We start from the raw sequence: 20,166 nt of genomic DNA on the forward strand, positions 1-20,166 counted from the left end.
CAGGCCCAGTGTGTGGCAAAAGCTCAAAACTCACTGGCTGAGAACATCTATTTGATAGCCAGGGCTGGAATGGCTTCTGCTGATCGGGAAGGGAAGCCATGGGAGGTGAAATTGCTGTTCTTACCCTGGCATAGCTGGGTGGATGGAGTGCCTGGAGGGGGGAGGCAGCTCGTGGGCTGCAGTGCCGTGGCTGGGTTTTGTGCTGTTCTGGGTTATTTGTTCAGCCCCAGCCAGCAGCGAGACCGGGTTAAGGGACCAGGACATCCCGGGTGGTTACTGAGTGAGGGGTGCCAGGCTGCAGGAGCGGCTCGACAGGACCTGGGGCTGGCGTCCGTCGGGGAGTGGGAAGGAGAGAGCGAAAAAAATCATTGACGGGGTGCCTACGCTCGACTGCCCGACCGTCCCCCGGGGCGGGCGCAGGGGGCTCCGCAGAGCACAGGCCGGCGGGAGAGCCGGGCTCCGGTCAGCGCGGGCGCTATACGTGACGCCGGGAAGCGGGCAGCCGGGTGCCGTTTCTTTCCCAGAAAAACAAACTCCGCGTCGGGTACCGGCTCCGACACAAACTTCCTTACACAAAGCGCTCTGAGCCCCGCGCTTGGGAACCCCGGGAGCGGCCGGGGGCACCTGTGCCGGGAGACCCCCCGTGGGCGCGGGGGCACAGAGCGGCCGGGGGGCGCGGGGCTGGGCCTTGCCCTGCAGTCACTGCGGGAGCGGTGACCGCGGCGCCCCACGTGTGCCCCGTGGCCGCTCCCTGCCAGTCCACGGCCACTGGAACACGCGCCGTGCGCTGCCCCGCCTCATCCGCCCCGCGTGGGGGCGTGGCCAGCGCGCTCGCCCCGCCCCGCACGGTGCCTGGCTCTTTAAGAGCGCTGGGCCGGGCGCTCCCATGGTGCCCTGCGGCGGGCGGCGTGGATTTTAAATCCTCTCAGCCAATAGGGAGCGGCCGCGGGTGCGTAACGCTCCGGGCTCGCGTTTGAATCGGGCAGCGCCTGTACCGGGCAGCGCCTGTTCCTGCTTGTGGCCCGTTCCTGCCTGAGGCCTGATCCCTGTTCCCGGCCTCTGCCTGGGGTCTGGCCCGGCCTGCGCTGCCTGCCTCTGCCTCTGCTCCTGCTCCCGGCCACTGCCTGCGGCCCGGCGCAACCCCCGCAGCTCCGCAGCAGCCCGGTGCGTGATGAACGCGGCAGGCGGGAAGGCGGCGCGGCCGGCGGCCCTGGCGGAGCCGGAGCCGGCGTCGGCGCGGCCGGTGGTGGGCGGGAAGGAGGTGCCGAAGGTGCTGGTGGACCCGCGGACCCGGCGGAGCTTCGTCCGCGGGCGGTTCCTGGGGAAGGGCGGCTTCGCGCGGTGCTACGAGCTGGCGGAGGCGGAGAGCCGGGAGGTGTTCGCGGGCAAGGTGGTGCCCAAGTCGCTGCTGGTGAAGCCGCACCAGAAGGAGAAGATGTCCATGGAGATCGCTATCCACCGCAGCTTGGCCCACCGCCACGTCGTCGGTTTCCAGGGCTTCTTCGAGGACGCGGACTTCGTCTATGTCGTGCTGGAGCTCTGCCGCCGCAGGGTGAGGAGCGGGGGGGCGGGGGGGGGGGGCGCCGGGGGGCACGAGCGGGAGCACCCGGTACTGAGTGTCGCCCCGCAGTCGCTGCTGGAGCTGCACAAGCGGCGGAAGGCGCTGAGCGAGCCCGAGGTGCGGTACTACCTGCGCCAGACCATCCTGGGCTGCCAGTACCTGCACAGCCACCGCGTCATCCACCGCGACCTCAAGCTGGGCAACCTCTTCCTCAGCGACGACATGGAGGTGAAGATCGGTATGTGCCCGTGACATGCCACCCTGCCAGCCCCCGGTGGGCTCCCCAGCCCCGGAGACCAGCTGTCCTGGGTGGCTCCAGTCACACCCCATCTCTCGCAGGTGACTTTGGCCTGGCCACCAAAGTGGAGTACGATGGCGAGCGCAAGAAGACCCTGTGTGGAACCCCCAACTACATTGCTCCAGAGGTCCTGGGCAAGAAGGGGCACAGCTTTGAGGTGGACATCTGGTCCATTGGCTGCATCATGTGAGTCAAAATGCCTCTTGCGTGGCCGTGGGGCTGGTGGTCCCAGCGGTCCCGGTCTTGTTGGCCCCTCTGTGTTGCTTTGGGGAGGGCGTTCTCTGGAGCACCTGCCCTGGCTGACCCTGCTGCCAGCCAGCATGCAACCTGTGCTGTGCCCAGCACACACAGGGATGTGTGCAGGATGATCTGCTATGCTGTTTGGCTCTCCCGAGGTATTTTCCAAAAGCCCACACTTCTGAATTGGGAATTTCCCCAGAGGGTATGAAATTCTGTCTTCCCTTTTCAGGGGCAGGAACCAGGCGCAGTACACACAGCTGTCTGCGCTGCTGCACGTCCAGTGCCAAGTGTTCCCTCTGCCAGTAAAGTCCCAGGGTGTGCTTAGCCCAGGGCCACTTCTGCACACAGGTCTTGGAGTCCCTTTTGTAAAACTGACACCCTTTTGTCTGTAAACGTGCAGGTACACTCTGCTGGTTGGGAAACCACCTTTTGAAACTTCTTGTCTAAAAGAAACCTACCTCCGAATCAAGAAGAATGACTATACTATTCCCAAGGTATGGTGCTTCCCACGGGTGGATCCATTCACCTCGCAGCGCTTCTCTGTCAGCCTTCTGCTGTGCCATCCTGCTTCTGGCACTTAACAGGCTCTCACATAATGGTGAAATGGCTCTTATCATGGTGTGTGAGGGCTAACGGTTGGACTTATCCAACCTAAATGATTCTGTGAAGGGGATGTTTCAGTCTATGGTGGAGTAAACCTGTACGGCCAGCTTCTTGGGGAGCCAGCAGCTCCCCACCCTGTAGTCCAGCAAAAATCCAAGCTGAGCACTTGGCACATGATGTTAAATGGACATGCTCAAATCTGTGAGGTCTGGGCCAGGTCCCCAGCTCATCCCACTGCTGTTGATTTTTGTCTTGCTGAAGTCAGTTGATTTTAGGCCTTGCATGCTGTTAGGAGACAGTTCTCCATGCCTGCCCAATTCTGTTTCCTCAGCTTGCATCCCGTTTGCCTGAGGCAGCACGGGAGCTCTGCTCCAAGCAGAACTTCCCCTGCAGGTTGTGTATCCAATGCATTTGCCACTAGTACATGTTGTCCCCTGACCCTTGTTTCTCAACTCTGCCTGTCGCCTCTTAGCACATCAACCCCGTAGCTGCTAACCTCATCCAGAAGATGCTGAGGTCTGACCCTGCCACGCGCCCAACTATTGACGAGTTGCTGAGTGACGAGTTCTTCACATCGGGATACATCCCCAGCCGCTTGCCCACCAGCTGCCTCACCATTGCACCTAGATTTTCAATTGCTCCCAGTGGACTTGAACTGAACGGGCGAAAGCCGCTGACTGCACTTAACAAAGGTAAGTGCAAGTGTCCAGAGGTGAGACTGGGCTGCGGTGCTGGATGAGAGCCTGCCTGGCTTCCCACACCATCCAGAGCCATCAACGGGGAATGTGGTGCTCCCTTGCCTCCTCTTGTTGTTATGAGCACCTGGGACATTTTGTGAGTGAGAGGGGTCTCCTCACTCTTTGCCCAGAACCAAAGCAGGGAGAAAGTGCCAGCGCTAGCTTTAGCTATATGGTATGTAATGTGTTTCCTATAGCCAGGGTACAGTGTAAACCTGATGCCTTTAGAAGCCTACTCCCTCATCACGCCTCAACACTATTCTCTTTCCTGGCCCAGGACCAGACAGTCCTGCACCAGAGAACTTGCCTGAAAAAGAAGATGCAGCTAGACTGCGGGAGCCGGGAGATGCTATTGACTGTCACTTAGCTGACATGTTGCAGCAACTGACTGCGGTCAACTCATCCAAGCCCTCTGATAGACTGGCAGTGAGACAAGGTGAGCCTGAGGACAGTCCCAGAGGCGCTGGCCCTCCTGGATAACTTGCTGCTTTGTCATTCTGATGCTGTCGTCTGAGGTGAGGGACCAGCATGCCTCTGTTTCAAACTGGAAGGCTGAGAAGTGATGTAGTAGCTACTTACCTTTCATATGGTATCGCTTGCTTGCTGAGGTGTGCAGGGTGGTGTGAAATGTCTTCTGACAAATTCCTTTTCTCTTTGCAGAAGAAGCTGAAGACCCAGCCTGCATTCCCATCTTCTGGGTTAGCAAATGGGTGGACTACTCGGATAAATATGGTCTAGGTAAATAATAGGGGAGCAATACTTCAGCCTTTTCTAGTTTTTGAAGAGGCTGGGGGAAGCTTGGGTTTGGGCATTGTGTAGGTCTTGGTTCTTTAGTCACAGTATTCCAGTGCATGTGTGTCCAAGGCTCTGTCAGGAACGTTGCCAAATACCCAGGGAATCAGAGTAGTGGTCACTGAACATCAGCCCTGGCCACTAATGTGGAAGATGGCTACCTGCTGCAGAGATGGCTGGCCTCGCTCCCCAGTGAGCGTGTGTACCCACTGTGGCAGTTGCAAGTTGCTTCTGCAGCAGGTGATGCAATAAGGGAGGATGACGGATCCAGAGGAGGAAAAGTGCCACCCGGACCTCCACAAAGAAGACTCTTCAGACCTGGCAGGGACTTGGTGGGGTGGTTGTCAGGGAACCCCTAGATGATACAGCATTCTACCTTTGTGTTTCACATAACCGGTGGTATCTGAAGGCCTAATGGGCTCCCTTTCAAACTAGGCTACCAGCTGTGTGACAACAGTGTGGGAGTTCTCTTCAATGACTCCACTCGTCTTATTATGTACAATGATGGTGACAGCTTGCAGTACATTGAGCAAAACAGCAATGAGTCCTACTTCACTGTGAGATCCTACCCCTCTGCCTTGAACAAGAAGGTCAGTCCTGGGGCAGGAGCTGTTGCTGGAGGGTGGCTACTCCTGGTGAGAGACTTGCCAGCCTTGTTGGACTGCTTGGGCACGGGTGGGTTCCAGGGAGAAACATCTGTAACTTGGGGGCATTGGCATTCTGCAGGCTTCCTCTTGGCTGGTAAAATGGGGCCATGAGGGCAGACACTGGCAGCTCTGTTTATTTCTAGTTGCTATCTGAGGCTCATTTATTAGCAGTTTAGCAGAAATAAGTGCTCACAAGACTTTTATGTACTGTTCAACAAAGCAAGTCTGAAGTATCACAAACCCAGTTAACTTTGAGCATGAGAATTCGCACCAGTCTGTGCAGTGATGCATCACTCTAGGATGGTGACAGCAGCCCCTGTGCTCCCACATAGCCGGGGTCATTTCAGCCTGTCTGCTCACAGCCTTTCCCATCCGTAGATAACACTATTGAAATACTTCCGGAACTACATGAGCGAGCACTTGCTGAAGGCGGGTGCTAACATCACGCCACGGGAAGGAGACGAGCTGGCCCGTTTACCCTACCTCTGCACTTGGTTCCGGACCCGCAGCGCCATCATCCTGCACCTCAGCAATGGAACCGTGCAGATCAACTTCTTCCAGGTCAGGCTGCTGCTCTTGAGTTTTCCGGGGCTGTAGCTCCAGCTGCTGAACAAGCCCCACTCCACACAGTGCTGCATGCAACGCAGCAGCGGGGTCGAACTTGAGCTGAGACTGCCCAGTGAACCAAGCAGCGGGAGGCTCCTTGCTCCCCTTGCCGGGTACATAAGCCACCCAGACGGTTCTTGCTTGTGAAGGGGCAGTGTCCTTTAGCAGGAGGAGGGCTGCTGCACAGTCTTGGGTTGCAGTGGTCTTGAGCTGGCTGGCCAGATCACTTTATTCCCCTTTGCTGCAATCTATGAACGAATGCTGTGGCATGGTGCTTTGTCAGCATGCTTCTGGGATGCCCCAAGTGCTGCTGAGGTGGTTCATCCTGAGGAAATGCAGTCCCCAAGGAGGAGAGTGTTCAGGGTGACCATGTGTTCTCTCCCCACAGGACCACACAAAGGTCATCTTGTGCCCTCTCATGGCTGCTGTCACATACATAGATGAGAAACGGGACTTCCGCACATACAAGCTGAGCCTCATCGAGGAACACGGATGCTGCAAGGAGCTGGCCAGCCGGCTCCGCTATGCTCGCACCATGGTGGAAAAGCTCCTCAGTTCCAAGTCTGGGTCAGCCTGTGTGAAATCCTCTGCTTAAATCTTGTTTTTAATGGACTCAGTATCTGTGCCAAACTGTTCCAGCTGTGGTGGGGAGGGCTAGTAGCATCCCTGCTCATGCTGTAACCTCAAGTTACGCAGCTGGGCTCCCACTCCTGGGTATGGGCTGGTTGCCATGAGAGAAGCCCCTGATGCTGTGGGAATGGTGTTGTTCACTGACTGGTACCCAAAGGTTTCTTGCTCCCCACTCCTAATAGACTCTATTTTTTAATTGCATACCTACTCTCTTTTTTTTTCTTCCCCACCCCTCAACTTCCCAAAGCCAAAAGCCTGACTCAAAAACTACCCCTCTTGTTTGAGGCTCCTGGGCCTTCTCTTGAGAGAACAAAGTATGGGGAGAGCAGAACTGTCACGTAAGTTATTTGTACGTGTCTGTGCTGGTGCTCTAGTAGAAATTCAGGTAACATATTTAACATGGCTAGGGTGGTGAGACTAAGGAATTGGCCTTTTAATACTGAAATTAATCTACATGAAACATAAGACTTTTGTATATTGCATAACTTGATTAAATGTAACTTGCTGCAGCATCTAGCCTGTCGTGGTTCCCTTTGGCTTGCTGTGCAGGAGGAAGCAGCACCTTGCCTCTGGCTCATGCTCCAAGCAAGAGCTGTTCTCTTCATTCATCAGCTTGTGCTCTCTGCTCGATTGCCTTTAGTAACAGCCTCTGCATGAGCTGAGCCCTGGACTTGCTCCTCACTCAGCTCCAGCTCTTAACACAGAGCAACAGGGCAATGGTGGCGGATCATGATAGGAAGTGGGGAGTCAGAGTTGTTCTGGGAGATGTTTGTTGTAAGCAGAGAAAAGTGGGGTAGCTGTTGTTTGTGCTGATCTCCCCAGCTGGGCTGCAGATGAGGAGACCCTGAGGCTATTACAGATGTACTGTACAGGGGTGTATATCGCTGTATGCTGTACTAGCTATACTGGTACCTGTAGGTTAATGACCCATCTTCCCACTTCCTAGTTAATTGGCTCTACTTACTATCAGGAAGATGCCTGCAAATATGACTATAGAATTAGCAAGTCAGCTACTGTAACAGACTTTTGCAGGAGCCCAGTAACTTACCTTGGGTTTCCCCCACCATTGCTGGCTGCCAGCAAGCACCTCCTGGTGCTCTCAGGCCAGTTTATTTTTAAGGAGGACAAGCTTTCTAGTTTGTTTAGTTGGGTTTTTTATAATATTATGTATAAAATGCTTTAGGCCATACAGGATTCTGAGAAGAAACTGGATACCAACCCAATGTTACCTGTGTAACAAAATCCCACACCTCAGCACCCAGAGGAATCTGACCGTACAAAATCATTGCTGTTCAAAAACGAAGCCTTGCTGAGGGGCTCCAGCTGCCACGCTGGCTCCCAGGCTGCTCACGGCCCCTGTGCCAGCAGGAAAGGCCACGGGCAGGAGGGGTTTCCCTGCCTTTGTGTCCTGCAACAACTGCTGAGCAAACTGCTCAGGGCTCCTGGGCGTGGGACTAATGGGGGGGCTCTGGCCTGGCATAATTACAAGCTGCTGCTGACCAAAAGGGAGAAAACCTTTTTCGCAGCCCAGCTGAGATTAAAAACTTCATTCTCAGGGTTGTGCTGGAGGCCCCAACCACGCTGCCTTGCCCTCAGCAGCCCTGATGCAAATAGCAGGTCCAGGCCCTGGGGTGGCTGCAAGAAGCTGACCAGTGCATCAGCCCTGGCCACAGCCATGCTGGACACCTGCTCCAAGAGCTGCTTTACCAGGCATGTGGCACGGGAGAACGCGCAGGATGAAGCTCACCCATCCATGGTGAGCACCCCAGCCCAGCTGCATCACCCTGCCCGTGCTTTGCTATGCCAGCTGCCCTCAAGAAAATGCAAAATGCATTTTCTTTTTGTCAAAGCGCCACATCCACTGCAGAGATATTTTGTTCTCTGATACAAATGCCTTCGGGGCGCTGAGTCTGTGAGTGCTGGCAAAGGCGGGTGCCCCCAGGATCCCTCTTGGGCTCGGGAGACCAGAGGCAAGAGCACAGTGCCACCCTGTGCTCACCTCTCCTGGACCATGCTGCTTGTAACCCACATGTATGCTGGGCAGCCATCATATTGCTGAGGCCCCCACCTCACCCTGGGGAGGGGGAGAAGGATGCTGAGTGCCCCGGGGGCTGCTCCTGCCTGCTGCAAGACAGAGCTGCAGGTACAGGCAGGGTAGGCAGGAGTGGCCACAGCAGCCCCGCACCGTGGGTGCCATCCCGGTGTGCATCCCTGCTCACTTGCTGTCGCCTCCTGGTCCCTGGTGGTAGTAGGAGTGGAAAAGTCGCTCGTGGGCACAGACCCTCATGGCCCTGTGCGTGTGCAACAGCAGCCGAGGGAAGCGGGAGGTGAAATACTGCACAAAGCCATCCGGGACAGAACCCAGGGCTGCCCGGACATCAGCTGGCAGCTCGTGGTAGTGATGCTTCTGCAGGAGAGAGGATGAGGTGAGCCGGGGCAGGCAGTGGGGAAGGGGGGGTGGGGGGCTGTGCAGGGAGCTGGGGTGGCCATACCTTGTTCCTCATGGCCCGCAGGAGATCACGGACCGAGCCCCCTTTGTAGGTGCGGAACTTCCTCAGGTCTGGGGAGAGCAGGGGAGACACTGAGCAAGGGGGGATACACGCGGGGCAAGGGGCTGCCACAGCCCCCTGCAATGCCAGCACTGCCCTGAGCCCCCGCACCCCGGGTGTGCACAGTGAGCGCTGCAGCCTGTGGCAAACCCTCCCCAGGAATGGCTGGCATGTTCGCCCACCCTGGGTTTTGGCCTCTGGGCACAAGCAAGTGCCTCCTGCCCATTAAAAAGCACCAGACACAGGAGCCTCATTCCCTGCCTGCTTTTGCGTGAAAGGCGTCAGCAGGTTCAGTGCCTGGCCCCCGCTGTGCCCACCTGTCTGTAGCGGCAGGGAGATGTGCATCCTCCAGTTGGTCCTCACCACTGACCGCCCCCCCCGCCTCCAGGGCCGAGACGATGTGCCCCTCAGCAGGTTCCTTCTCTATGCGGTCGCTGATGTCCTGTGTGCCCAAGAGCAGGGACGGGGTGGGTATGGCACTGCCCTCACCCCACACCAGTGCCAGGGAACAGGGCTGGTGCCGAGGTGGGACGGGCATGGTTTGGCCCTGGCCCCAAACCCAGAGACCCCCCACCCCTTCCAAAAGTAGCTCAAAATGAGCCCGTTGACCTGTTTGGCAGCTGTTTCCAGCACTTGGGGTTTCAGAGCACACCTGTTTGCTGCCTGGTGGGACAGCATGCACTCACCTGGAAGAACTGCAGCTGCTTCTCCAGACTCCAGAAAAAGGGATGCACAAGGACCACAGGCGCTGAGGGTCGGCACTGGGGCTTGGGGCTGATCATTGCCACAATCAGCTCCCTCGCAACAAGCTTGTCTGGTAGGTGAAACAATGCAATGGAGAACTAGCCCCGCCGAGGACACAGCGCTGCGCCCCTCGGATCAGGGCTGCCCCCGGAGATGCGCCTGTGGGGAAGGGTCTCACCATGAGCTTCTTCCTGCAGGCAGCTCAGCTGGTAAGAGCCTGACAAGATGTTGGCCTGTCGCCGCAAGCTGTCCCCAAACGGGTGCTGTCCTCCTGACACCACGTAGTAGAAGATGCAGCCAGCTGAGAAGATATCCACGGCGCACGTCTGTGGAACACAAAGCGGGAGGTGGGCCCCTCGCAGCAAAGGGCAAGGAAAGCCTTCACCTCCTCACCTCCCCATTCTTCTGCATGAATGCTTCATTGCTGGCTGCAGAGCTCTGGAAAATGCATCGCACCAGGGCTCCTGCCGGCCCCGCTCCTGGGGGTCAGTGACGCACCCGTCACGTCGGGTCTGTATCAGGGAAGGTGTTTTCCAGAGGCACAGCCAGAAGCCAGGACTGGGCAGCCAGACGGACACGCCAGGGCTGCTGCAGTCTCACCCAGCTGTGCAAGCTGACCCCAGTACGAGGTTATGGGAGCGTGCTGCCAGCACCAGTACGTGCCCTGCCAGGGATCAATACAGCTACCAGCTGCCAGCAGGAACAGGATTCCCTGCGCCAAATCGATGAGCAGCAACGTAACCTTCACAGCAAGCCACAGCCCCTCCAGCCTCCCCACCCTGAATTTCTAAGGGCTGTAGCCAGCTGAGATGCCCCGTGCTGAGCACAGCCAGGCACCGTCCCCACAAGGGTGGGAGCATAGGGGCAGTGCTACCCAGGGTGGTCCTGGCGAGGAGCACCGGTGCTCTGCAGTGGGCTGGCTTGGGCTCTCGGAGCTTTTGTCTTAATTGTGCATTTCAGTAGCACCGTGAGGCTGCTGCCAGCACAGGGGACTCCCACAACAGGCTCAAGGACCACCCGGGGCCGGGAGGGGGGGGCATCCACGGCTCACTGACAGGGTTCTCCTTCAGCGTCTCCTGCAGCACCTCGGGCGCAATCCAGCCCTCGGTGCCAGGGATGCCGGAGCGGAGGCTGAAGCTCTGTCGTCCCCCCTGAAGCTTCTTGCAGAGGCCAAAGTCGGATATGACTGCTCGGATCTGCCCGTGGTGATTCGGGACAGAGATGAGGATGTTACATGGCTTCAAGTCACGGTGGACTGGAAGAGAGAGCGTGCAGTATCACCTGCCATTGCGGCGGCAAGGCTCTACTGGCCCAGACAGCTGCTGCCTGAGCCCTGCAGCTGAGGACGGGGCCAAGACGGGACCCGCTGCCCTCTCACCAATGCTGAGGGAGTGGAGGTGGGCCAGCCCGGACATGGTCTGGTGCAGGAGGGACACTGGATCCAGGCTGCGACGGTCAAAGCTGGGGCTTTCCACATACTGGAAGCACAGCGAGGTAGAGAGAGATGAAGCGAGGCCTGATTTACTGGGGCAAAGGTGTCAAGGCTTGTTGGGAGAGGGATTTCTCAGTAGGTTGACAGAGGTGGAAGGAGACAAGCCCATGCAGAGGCCATTTGTGCCTAAGGCTCGCCACTTCCAGGTGCACCAGTCGGCATCTATTCCCTCTGCAGCAAACTGCCCTCACTTGCGTTTGCTTTGCGTTTGCGTTTGTTTGTGGGGGACCCCCACAGCTCCAGCAACACTCCCGCTTTACGGGGCGGTAAAAGGATGCTTCTCTTCCCCCGTGCTCCGTCTCTTCCCAACACATGCCCAACTGCCCTGACTGATGCTGGGGCTCAGAGCTGCCCTGTCCCTCCCGAGAGGGTAAATGGGCAGAACAGGGGTAGGGGCTTGACTGACACAGGAGCAGTGCTGCTGCTGGCTGCCCTGCCTCTCCAAAGCACCTCACAGCCTGGCCATGCCCCTGTTCTGAGCCCTGTTCCCTCTGACCGCTGGGAAGCAGGTCCGGAGCTGAGCCGTGCACCCGTGCCCAGGCAGGAGCCCCAAAGAGGGCTGGGAGCTGCTGGCTGCCAAGCCTTCCCTGGGCATGCACAGCACCCTGCTCCTGCAGGAGCACTGCCAGGACATCCCTAACAGCACAAAGGCCCTGGGGACTGACCTGCAAACACAGGTATGGGGGCACCCGGGACTGATCAACAGCCCTGTACCCCCAGGACCGGGCAGGGAGAGGGCTGCAGGCTCACCTCCTGCAGCGTGGCGGAGCAGAGCTCGATGGCGATGTAATGGAACTGCTTGTCCTTCTCTGTGCAGAAGTAGCGGACGACGTGGGGGTGCTCATCTGACTCCCGGAGCAGCTGGACCTCGCGGTCAACGAGATGGAAACACTCGGGCAGGAGGCGCTTCACAGCCACGTTCCGGCCATCAAACTGTCCCCTGTGCAGAGAGTCGGTGGCAGTGTCCGTGCATGGCCCCCCCAGCTGGAGCAGAGCCCAGCACTGCAGATGTGCAGCCCGGCCAGGCTGCAGCTGATGCTGGGGACTTGCCCCTTGGGGTCCTCGGTGTGGGTCACCTTGGAGTGACTCCCAAAGACTTGTCACAGCCGTTGACAGGCAGAAATCTCTGCAGCAAGCTGGGAACTGAGGGCTCAGATTCCCCTTTTTGTAGGAAAATAACGTCCCTTGCTTTTTGCTGTGTTTAGTGCTGGGGAAAGGGGCTCAGCCCGAGCCAGGGGAACCTTGCAAGGGGCCAGTCCTGCTGGTGCTGAGCACTGCCTGCAGCGGGCACAGCCCAGCTGCCTGACAGCCGGGCACAGGCTGGAGGGGAAGGGGAGCACAGGGCAGTGGTGTGAGGGGGGACCTGCCCTGTGTACCCAGCACCTGGCTATTGAAGACCATGAGCCCAGCTCCCCGGGTGGGTTTGCTGGGGACCATGAGACAGGGAAGGTGGCAACCCATTCCCAAAAGCCCCTGACCCAGCGGCTGCCGTCCAGGGAAGGAGCTGCCTTGGTGCTATCCTCATGGTGCCCAGGGAGAATGAGCAGTGAGGGCAGGCACCTTGGGCTGCCACCCACCTGAAGACAAAGGTTCCTCCAGCTCCGTGGCCCAGAACATCCTTGGGGTCAAAAGAAATTTTCCCGACTACAATCACATCTGGTTCTGCATCTACAGAGGAAGAGGAAGCAGCCATCCTTCAACCTGTAAGCATTAGCGCTGTATAAATGACATCCAGTTCTTTAACCATCTGGCCATTTCTGGGGCCCTGCTCTCGCAACTGCTTCTGTAGCCCACGCTGATCCAGCAGCCAGTGCTGTGTCTCCTCCCATCCCAGCTGGGCTCAGCCTTCTCATCTGCAGGGCATCTCGGCTCCTGCTTCGGGAGACACCTACAGACAGCAAGCCCCCTCACACCCTGCCTGTTCCCACCTGCACACACCTTCAGCAGCCACTGGGACAGCTGGATCAGGGCTGACCATCCCATTAGCACAGTCCTTCAGGCAGGCCGAGGGGCTGGAGCTCTGTGAGAGCTGTGACATGGTTCCCTGGCTCGGCCCCCGCTCCACGGGCCCCACAGGGACACCCTCGCTGGAGCCCCGACCTGGGAGCAGCATCTCCTGCTGCTGCTGCAGTTGCTGAATCTGCTTCTCCAGCTGCTGCTGCTGCACCTCATGCTGCTTCTGCAGTTTCTGGAACACAAACCACGTAAGTGCTGAACTCCTGTGCCCGTAACAGAGCTGGGGCTCAGCACTGGCAGCATGTGCACCGTCTGTCCCTTGCCCAGCCAGCGACAAGCCGCACACTGCCTTGGCTCATTATCACGAGTCTGCAAGGGACAGCGTGGGTGCTGCGCAGCTCATCGCAGTCATAGCACTGCTGCTTGTGCCATGAGTACAAGAAGAGAGGGGGGTGCCCAGGCCTTCAGAAGCAGTGTTTCTGCAGCAGGTGGGGGGGTCTTCCACCAGCCACCACTCACCGTGAGCAGGAGGAACAGGACTCCCCCGGCCAGCAGAGCTGTGCCAACACCAGCCATCACCAGGTCCCAGATGCCAGCCTCGGGGTAGACCTCCACCTGCTCCCTCGGCACGGGGTCCGGCTGGAACTGCCCCTCGCTGCGCACAGCTGGCTGCTCCAGGCCACCTGGGGCCAGAAACTGCAACACACGCCCAGGGCTGGGTGACACCAGAGGGACAGACCGCTGGGCACTCAGGTTTGGGATGCCCTCCCTGTGCTACCCCGTGTTGGGGACCCACCAGCCACCCCCAGACAGCCCAGACCCCCCAGCGACCCAGCACTGCCCAAGGTTTCCCCAGGTGAGATGCAGCAGAGCTTCCCGACTCACATCATCAAACATGGTCCTGGCAGGAGGAGCTCTGGGGATGATGGTTTCTGTTGTCTTCCTCAGGTTCTCCGGGAAGGCTCGCAGCATGGTTGTGTGGACCACGGGAGGCAGCTCATGGTGCCCTGCAGTGAGAGGAGAACAGAGACAACCATCACCTGGTCTCTGGCCCCAGCATCAGTCCTTCATCTCCGTCAGTGCTGACATGGGCTCGCCAGACAGCTCTGGCTCTCCTGGAGAAGGGGTGTTGCTTCTGATGGGAGGCACAAAAAACATCACAGCTACAACCTGCTGGCTCTGTCCCCAGGGAGGGGGACCCAGTGCAGCTGCAGCCATCGGAGGAAGGCAGAGGGCAATGTCCCCCACCCTCAGCAGGCAGCAGGGGGCCTGACCCCACTCTGATTTCCAAACACAGCAATTCAGCCATCACACCTGTGACAGCAATCACAGAGCAGGCTAATTACCCCAGCACCCGCATGGGCTTGGTGCATAAGGGCATACCCACCAGTACAGGTAATGGTGAGCCCTGCTTCAAAGGGTCCCTGCCCAACCCCTAGGTGGGGGTGTCTGGCAATCCCTCCTGGGGTGGGGACAGGGACAGGCTGAAATGAGGCAAGCCACAGCCCCACTGTGCAGAGCAGGTCAGGTTTTGCCACCCCAAAACACACCGGGGCACCCTCCAGGAGCGAGGACGCAAGGAGAGCCCGTGCCCATTGTGGGTCCGCACCTATTAGGAGCCACTGGTTGTGGAGAGAGGTGATGCTGCCCTGCGGGTACTTGACATCGGTGCTGGGTGTGATCTCACACTCCCCTGACTCGCTCATGGTCACATCATCCGTGGTGGGGCCATCAATCCTGGCCAGTGTGATGCCCTGCGGCTGGGGGTCCAACAGCTCATGGACCACCGTGCAGCCAGGACATGTGCCTGCTGCGGCTCGCCCCGAACGGGGCCAGCAGAGAGACTCACCACCAGTGCCACACTGCCATGGACCAGGGAGGTCAAGGCATAGAAGCTGGTTGCGTACTTCCCCACATAGAGCGCTGGCCTGCAAAGCGGGGACAAGCATCAGCCTTCCGTCCATCACAGATCAGGGCACAGGCAACGCGAATGCCACCAGCTGCCGCAGCACGGGAACCACATACAGTAGCTGGGTCTTGGTAGCAGCAAAGTTCTTCACGGACTGGTAGCTCCACTTGAGGACGTGGATGTCCTGCGAGTGGAAGGTCAGGTAGCGCAGGGTCTCCATGGCCAGGTTGAGGTGGGGGACGCGGCGGAGGCTGTCCTGGTGCCACAGGTAGATGCCAACCACAGGAGAGCCATAGTTCTGTGCCCACAGGACCTCCCCGCTCTCTTTGTCCAGTGTCACCACCAGCCCGTCCCCACTTGAGGCGAAGTGTGCCATTTCTAGGCAGAGCCAGAGGGAGGGGATGATGAGCAGTGCTGGCCGTGGGGCTCTGTCCCCCTCTGACCCCCCTGTCCTGCCACCAGCCATGGGCTGTTGCTGCTCTGCTCTCACAAGAGCTGTGACCAACACAGCAGCCGCTTTCCCCAGCAATGGGCACGGCCAAGACCTGCGGGCCATGGCAGCATCACCCAGGGTGCCCCCAGCGAGGGTCCCGCTGCGAGCGGGGTGCTGGGGGAGCTGGTTCCCATGGCCCCTGTGAGTGGCAGCCACTCACTGTAGTGGTAGGACTCCTCACAGAGCGGTGCCGAGTAGTCGGAGAAGGTGGCGTTCCAGCGCAGCTCCCGCGACTTGGTGTCGTACATGGTGATGACGTACTCTGGTGACATAAGTAGGGCATGAGGCCACTGCCTGGCACCCCATTCCTGGAACCAGGTGGACACACGGGGAGCAGGACTGGCTTACGGGTACGGCCGATGTAGAGCAGGGGACTTGACGGGCACACACCATCCCAAGCCTCTGTTGAGAGAGTGGTCTGCTTCTCTCCTGACTTGGGGTCCACGATGAACCAAGTGTCCTGCTTCTTCCCTGAGAATGAAAATACTTTTCCGTAAGTCTCCACAGCCCTGATGTCCATCCCTGAGAGCTGCCCACCAGGCTTCCTCCTGTCTCCCCTCCCCAGCACGTTCCCAGGAGGTCCCCACTCAGCCCCTCCTCCAGGTCCCTCTGCGTACCAGTGTAGAGCACACCGTCCGAACTGCGGCATGGTGAGGACTGAACCAGCTCCGGGATGGTGAACGGGAGCTTCTGCAACACAGACAGCAGAGTGGATGCGGGGCCAGAGGAACACGTTCCTGAGCAGCAGCCTTCCCACCTTCAGGAGCAAGGTGGGATGGAGAGGTCCCCTGGAATGGCCCTCTCCTCCCCGCCTGCCTTCACTGCTCACCCCAAAGCAGGACAGGGTGGCGGGGAAGGAAAGGGTCCCAGCTCTATGTGCCCCACACCCACTTGGCTGACATCTTCCAGGTGCCAGGGACAAGCTGGAGCCACCAATGGCCCCAGGCTCGCCCCTCCCACAGGCCTGCCCAGTCTCCCCCGCCTGGTGACACCCCAGGGCGCGGGTGGGTGGGAGGCATGCAGCCCCACAGCCCCACTCACCATCAGGCCTTCTTTGTTCTTTCCTCCCAGGATATACAGGCTGCCATCGTTGGGGTCTGGAAGGAACGCTGGTCTGGAAAGGAGAGAGGATGAAACGTGAGCCGCCCCCTGCACTGGGCACACGCCAAGGACTACAGAGGAGCTGCACTAAAGAAACCCCTTCAGCAGTTTGTGCCGGGATGATTCACTACAGGGCTTGACCTTTCCTGGAAACCTCCGGCATTGGATTTGGTAGGAGATGAACCCCCGCTCCGGGTCAGCACTGTAACTCCATACGGCTGCCCTGCGCCTACCAGCCGTGCTGGCTTGGTGCCCTGCGCGCCCCAGGGGAGCTCTCTGCTCTCCTGCCTTCCCCCTGCACTTTCAGGTGGCTTTTCCTCAATTTCTCTCCTATGCTTTTGTGTGTGGCGGTGCTGAGAGCCTCTTGTCTGTCTGTAGAAAGGCTAAAATTCAGCAGCAGAGAGCAGCTATTTCTCATCATCACGCACGAAGCACTAGCACAAAGGGTAGGTTTAAGGCGATGGCACGGGCTGGCAGGTTCATTTCTCTGAGGTTCCCCTTTCTTGCTGTGAATCTGCTGGTTCATTGCAGTGGTCGTGCACCTCCGAAAGGCTCCTGCACAGCCCGCAGGCTGCCTGCCCTGCAAAGGGCGCCCTGCCCGTAGGGGGATGACACTCACTCTGCCACATAAACCGGCACCTGCAGAATAGGATCTGAAAAAAAGAGCGAAACACAGACGTCAGCAGCCTCTCCCTGCGAGCAGAGACAACGTGGCATTGTTTGCCAAGCGCAGCCGTTTTGGCCATGCCCAGGTCCCCAGCCTATTTGCATTTCAGACCCAGAATAGCCATGGCCTGCAGCAGGGGTCTCCGCACACAGCTGTGCCTGGGGCTGGCTGGAGCCACCAGTGTCCCCAGGGCTAGAGGAACTGCCAGCCCAAAGCCCGTCCAGCGGCAGCCAGGCTGGGGGTTGCATTCTCAATCCCTGGCCAGTGACAAGCCCAGGGAGCCAGGCTGTGAGCGAGCACCCCTGCGTTCTTACTCACCATCCTTCAGGGTCCATTTGATGTCACCTGTGCTCTTACTCACTGCGTGAAGGTTTCCGTCCAGAGTGGATATGAAGAGCAGTGTTTCTGGGACAGTCACAGCACCGCTTTTGAGGCACTATGGACAGAAACACTGTCCTTGGAAAGGAGAGCCAGACCTGGGGACAAGCCCCCATGGCCTGAGCCACGCGACGCAGCTCAGCAGCCCCCTGGCACCCAGCACCCCGCAGCAGCAGCCTGCGGGGAAGAGTGCCGAGGTCCCCTTTCGTCCCCAGCGAGGCAGGACTAGGAGGGAAAATAATCTATTTCATTGCACCAGCATAATAAATCTGCTTGTTCCTCCAGCCCCACCCGCAGAGGACACCTGCAGGATCATGCCTGCTAATGGCTGTTCAGAGGTGCTGTGGTGTATAAATCCGTGGCAAGAAGCCCCGGCACTAAGGTAGCTGTGCTCGCAGTGAGCAGCATCACCGGCAGCGTGCGGAACCCACCGTCCCTGGCACCTGCAGCACTGGTCACGTCCCACCAATGCAGCCACGGGGCTGGTGCAGCCTTTGCCCTTCTCTGCCCCGCAGCCGGCCTACCTGCCAGTGGGGATGGGCTGCAGCTCGGCTGTTCTCAGCCACAACTCCCAGGTGTCTTTCTAAAGGTGACACAAACAGCCCAACTACCGGCTCCTTCCAGAAACAAACAAGTTGGGTGACTTTTCATGCCAGAAATGCAATTTATGCTCACCCAGGCCTTCAAAGCTATAGATTTCAGCTAGCCTGACATTGAGGGAGTAACTGCACATTCATGCTGGGAGGAGCAGCTGCTGCTTCCAGGTACGGTGTCGGTGTCCGTACAGCAAGTGCCAGCTCAGCCAGTGGCACACACACCAGCCTCGCCCCATCAGCAAACAGGGATCAGCAAACAGCACGGGGGGGACCCAAATGGTGTCAGGCAGAGGCAGGGCTGGCGTGGCTGTCCCCAGTCCCTGATGCCAGGGAACGAGAGCAGCGCCTGGGCTCCAGCGATGCAGAAGCAGGTCAAGCAATCTGCTGCCCTGGTCACTTGTGTAGGGTGGCCCACAGACATCCCTCGGGGCTGGCACGCCCCACCCCCTTGCAGCCCCCTTGCCGCCCCTCACTTGCTCTGTACCAGCTCCTGCAGCCAGAGCCGGCAGAGCCCACCCTGGGGACCTGGCCAGACTAAAGAGCGGGGACGGGCTGACAGTCTGCGCCAGGACGGTGCCCTACGTGCGAGTGCGAGCCCATCTGCAGAGCAGAACCAGACCAGGCACGGCACGGTGGGGCCAGGAGACATGCTCTTCTGGAATTCCTCCAGATGGGCGCCAGGGCACCAGTTGTCCAGCTGTACCTCCTGCCAGGAGCACACACACACTCCCTCATGTCGAACCCTCTGCCTCGAGCCCAACTCTATTCTTTGCCCTTCTTGCTTATTTTTTAAGTGATGTCAGATCGAGTCTCCTAGCTCTCGCCTGGTCCAGAGGATGCGGTGGGGCAGGTGGAGAAGGGCACCCGCTCCCCACCACTGCTCCGCCAGCACCGCATGGCCACACAGGCAGGCTCGCTGCTGGCCACGGAGGGACCGGCTGCGACAGGCCAGGCTGGCAGGCACGGAGCTCTCGCAGTGTGGCCACCTGCACGAGGGAAAGGGAACGGAGCCCTGCCAGGTGCCGTGCCGGAGCCACCGTGGGTGCCACGCTGCAGGCTCTGCTTCTGCCTCCCCCGGCTGCTCTGCGGTTGTTACCTCTTCTGCAGCTACAGCTTTTTTGGTGACGGGGCACTCGAAGATGGGTCAGGGCCCCCACACCAGCGTGAGCAGGACTGGGAGCCCTGGGCGCCCAGGCACTGCCAGCCCCATCTCCGCTCACAGCCCCTGCCCAGAAGCGCGGCTGCTGTCCCCATGGGGTGTCCCCGGGACCCAGGCTCGCCCGGGGCTCCCGCCGCTCCGCCCCGCAGCGGTGCCGCTGGGCCGGGGCTCCACTCGCTCCGCAGTGCGGGAGCGGGGCAGCGGGCACAGGCGCCATCGCCCGCGGCCGCCTCCGCCGGGGTGGCGGGGACGAGGAGCGTCAAAGCCCCCCGGGCTCGGGGCGGGGGATGCGCTCCTGAGCGGGGACCCCGACCCCACCGGGGCGAGCAGCGCGGGTCTCCATCACGCACCGTCCCCGGGCCCCCGCCCGCAGCCGCCCCCACCCCGCCGCCATCCCAGCTCCTTCGCCCCGCCAACGCGCACCCTGCTGGGTGCCAGACCCCCGGCCCCCCCCCGGGTGCCCAAGCCCCGCGTAACCCGCTGCCCCGGGCGCCGGCACCCGCACCCACGGGTGTCACACCGCGGCGGGCCGGGCCGGGCACACGCGCTCACGCCCAGGGGACTCGCACTCGCTCGTGCCGGACCCCCCCGCGGGCCGTACCTGTGCCGGGGGCAGGAGCGGCAGCAGCAGCAGCGGCAGCAGGAGCGGCAGCCGCAGCGCCCACGTCCCGCACATGGCGGGCCGCGGCTGCAGGGCCGGGCCGGGCCGCGCTTATCGCCGCGCCCTGACTCAGCGGGGCCGGGGCGGGCCCAGGACGCGGCTTCCTGCCCCCTGGCCCGCCGCCCCCGGCAGCACGAGCCCTCCCGGGCCCGTGTTTAGCATCCCCCTCCCGCCGGTACCGCGGGCCAAAGCGCACGGGCATCCCGCGCCCCCGCCGACCCCCCGGGCTCTTCCCCTCCGCCTTAATTAACCGTCAGCTCCGTTCCCAGACGGAGCAGGAAGCTGCAGGAAAAGCTGCTCTTCCCCGAGAGGCACCCTGGCGTTGAGCGAGCTTCAGAGACACACGT

General features: G+C 60.0%; 2 protein-coding genes across 2 annotated transcripts; one reads left to right on the forward strand and one right to left on the reverse strand.

The window, feature by feature from the left end:
• The first annotated feature begins 1,020 nt into the window (after positions 1-1,020).
• Positions 1,021-6,630, forward strand: PLK1 (polo like kinase 1). Its single transcript, XM_056334566.1, has 10 exons — positions 1,021-1,552; positions 1,631-1,799; positions 1,901-2,045; positions 2,500-2,593; positions 3,175-3,394; positions 3,717-3,875; positions 4,100-4,177; positions 4,667-4,821; positions 5,257-5,439; positions 5,873-6,630. Exons 1-10 carry the CDS (start codon positions 1,172-1,174, stop codon positions 6,077-6,079), a joined length of 1,791 nt encoding a protein of 596 aa, XP_056190541.1. The 5' UTR covers positions 1,021-1,171; the 3' UTR covers positions 6,080-6,630.
• Positions 6,468-19,922, reverse strand: ERN2 (endoplasmic reticulum to nucleus signaling 2). The gene is given in 23 exon segments (XM_056334565.1): positions 6,468-8,521; positions 8,607-8,674; positions 8,981-9,041; positions 9,043-9,105; positions 9,350-9,477; positions 9,586-9,733; positions 10,463-10,662; positions 10,786-10,885; positions 11,650-11,839; positions 12,477-12,567; positions 12,838-13,087; positions 13,375-13,551; positions 13,741-13,862; positions 14,465-14,615; positions 14,705-14,783; positions 14,881-15,142; positions 15,418-15,519; positions 15,606-15,728; positions 15,875-15,947; positions 16,299-16,371; positions 16,978-17,011; positions 17,344-17,461; positions 19,760-19,922. Coding segments are annotated over 23 exon segments (2,880 nt in total). The 5' UTR covers positions 19,835-19,922; the 3' UTR covers positions 6,468-8,329.
• Between the last annotated feature and the right edge of the window lie 244 nt (positions 19,923-20,166).

The sequence above is a fragment of the Falco biarmicus genome, chromosome 4 (assembly GCF_023638135.1).
Source record: "Falco biarmicus isolate bFalBia1 chromosome 4, bFalBia1.pri, whole genome shotgun sequence".
Lineage (NCBI taxonomy): Eukaryota > Metazoa > Chordata > Aves > Falconiformes > Falconidae > Falco > Falco biarmicus.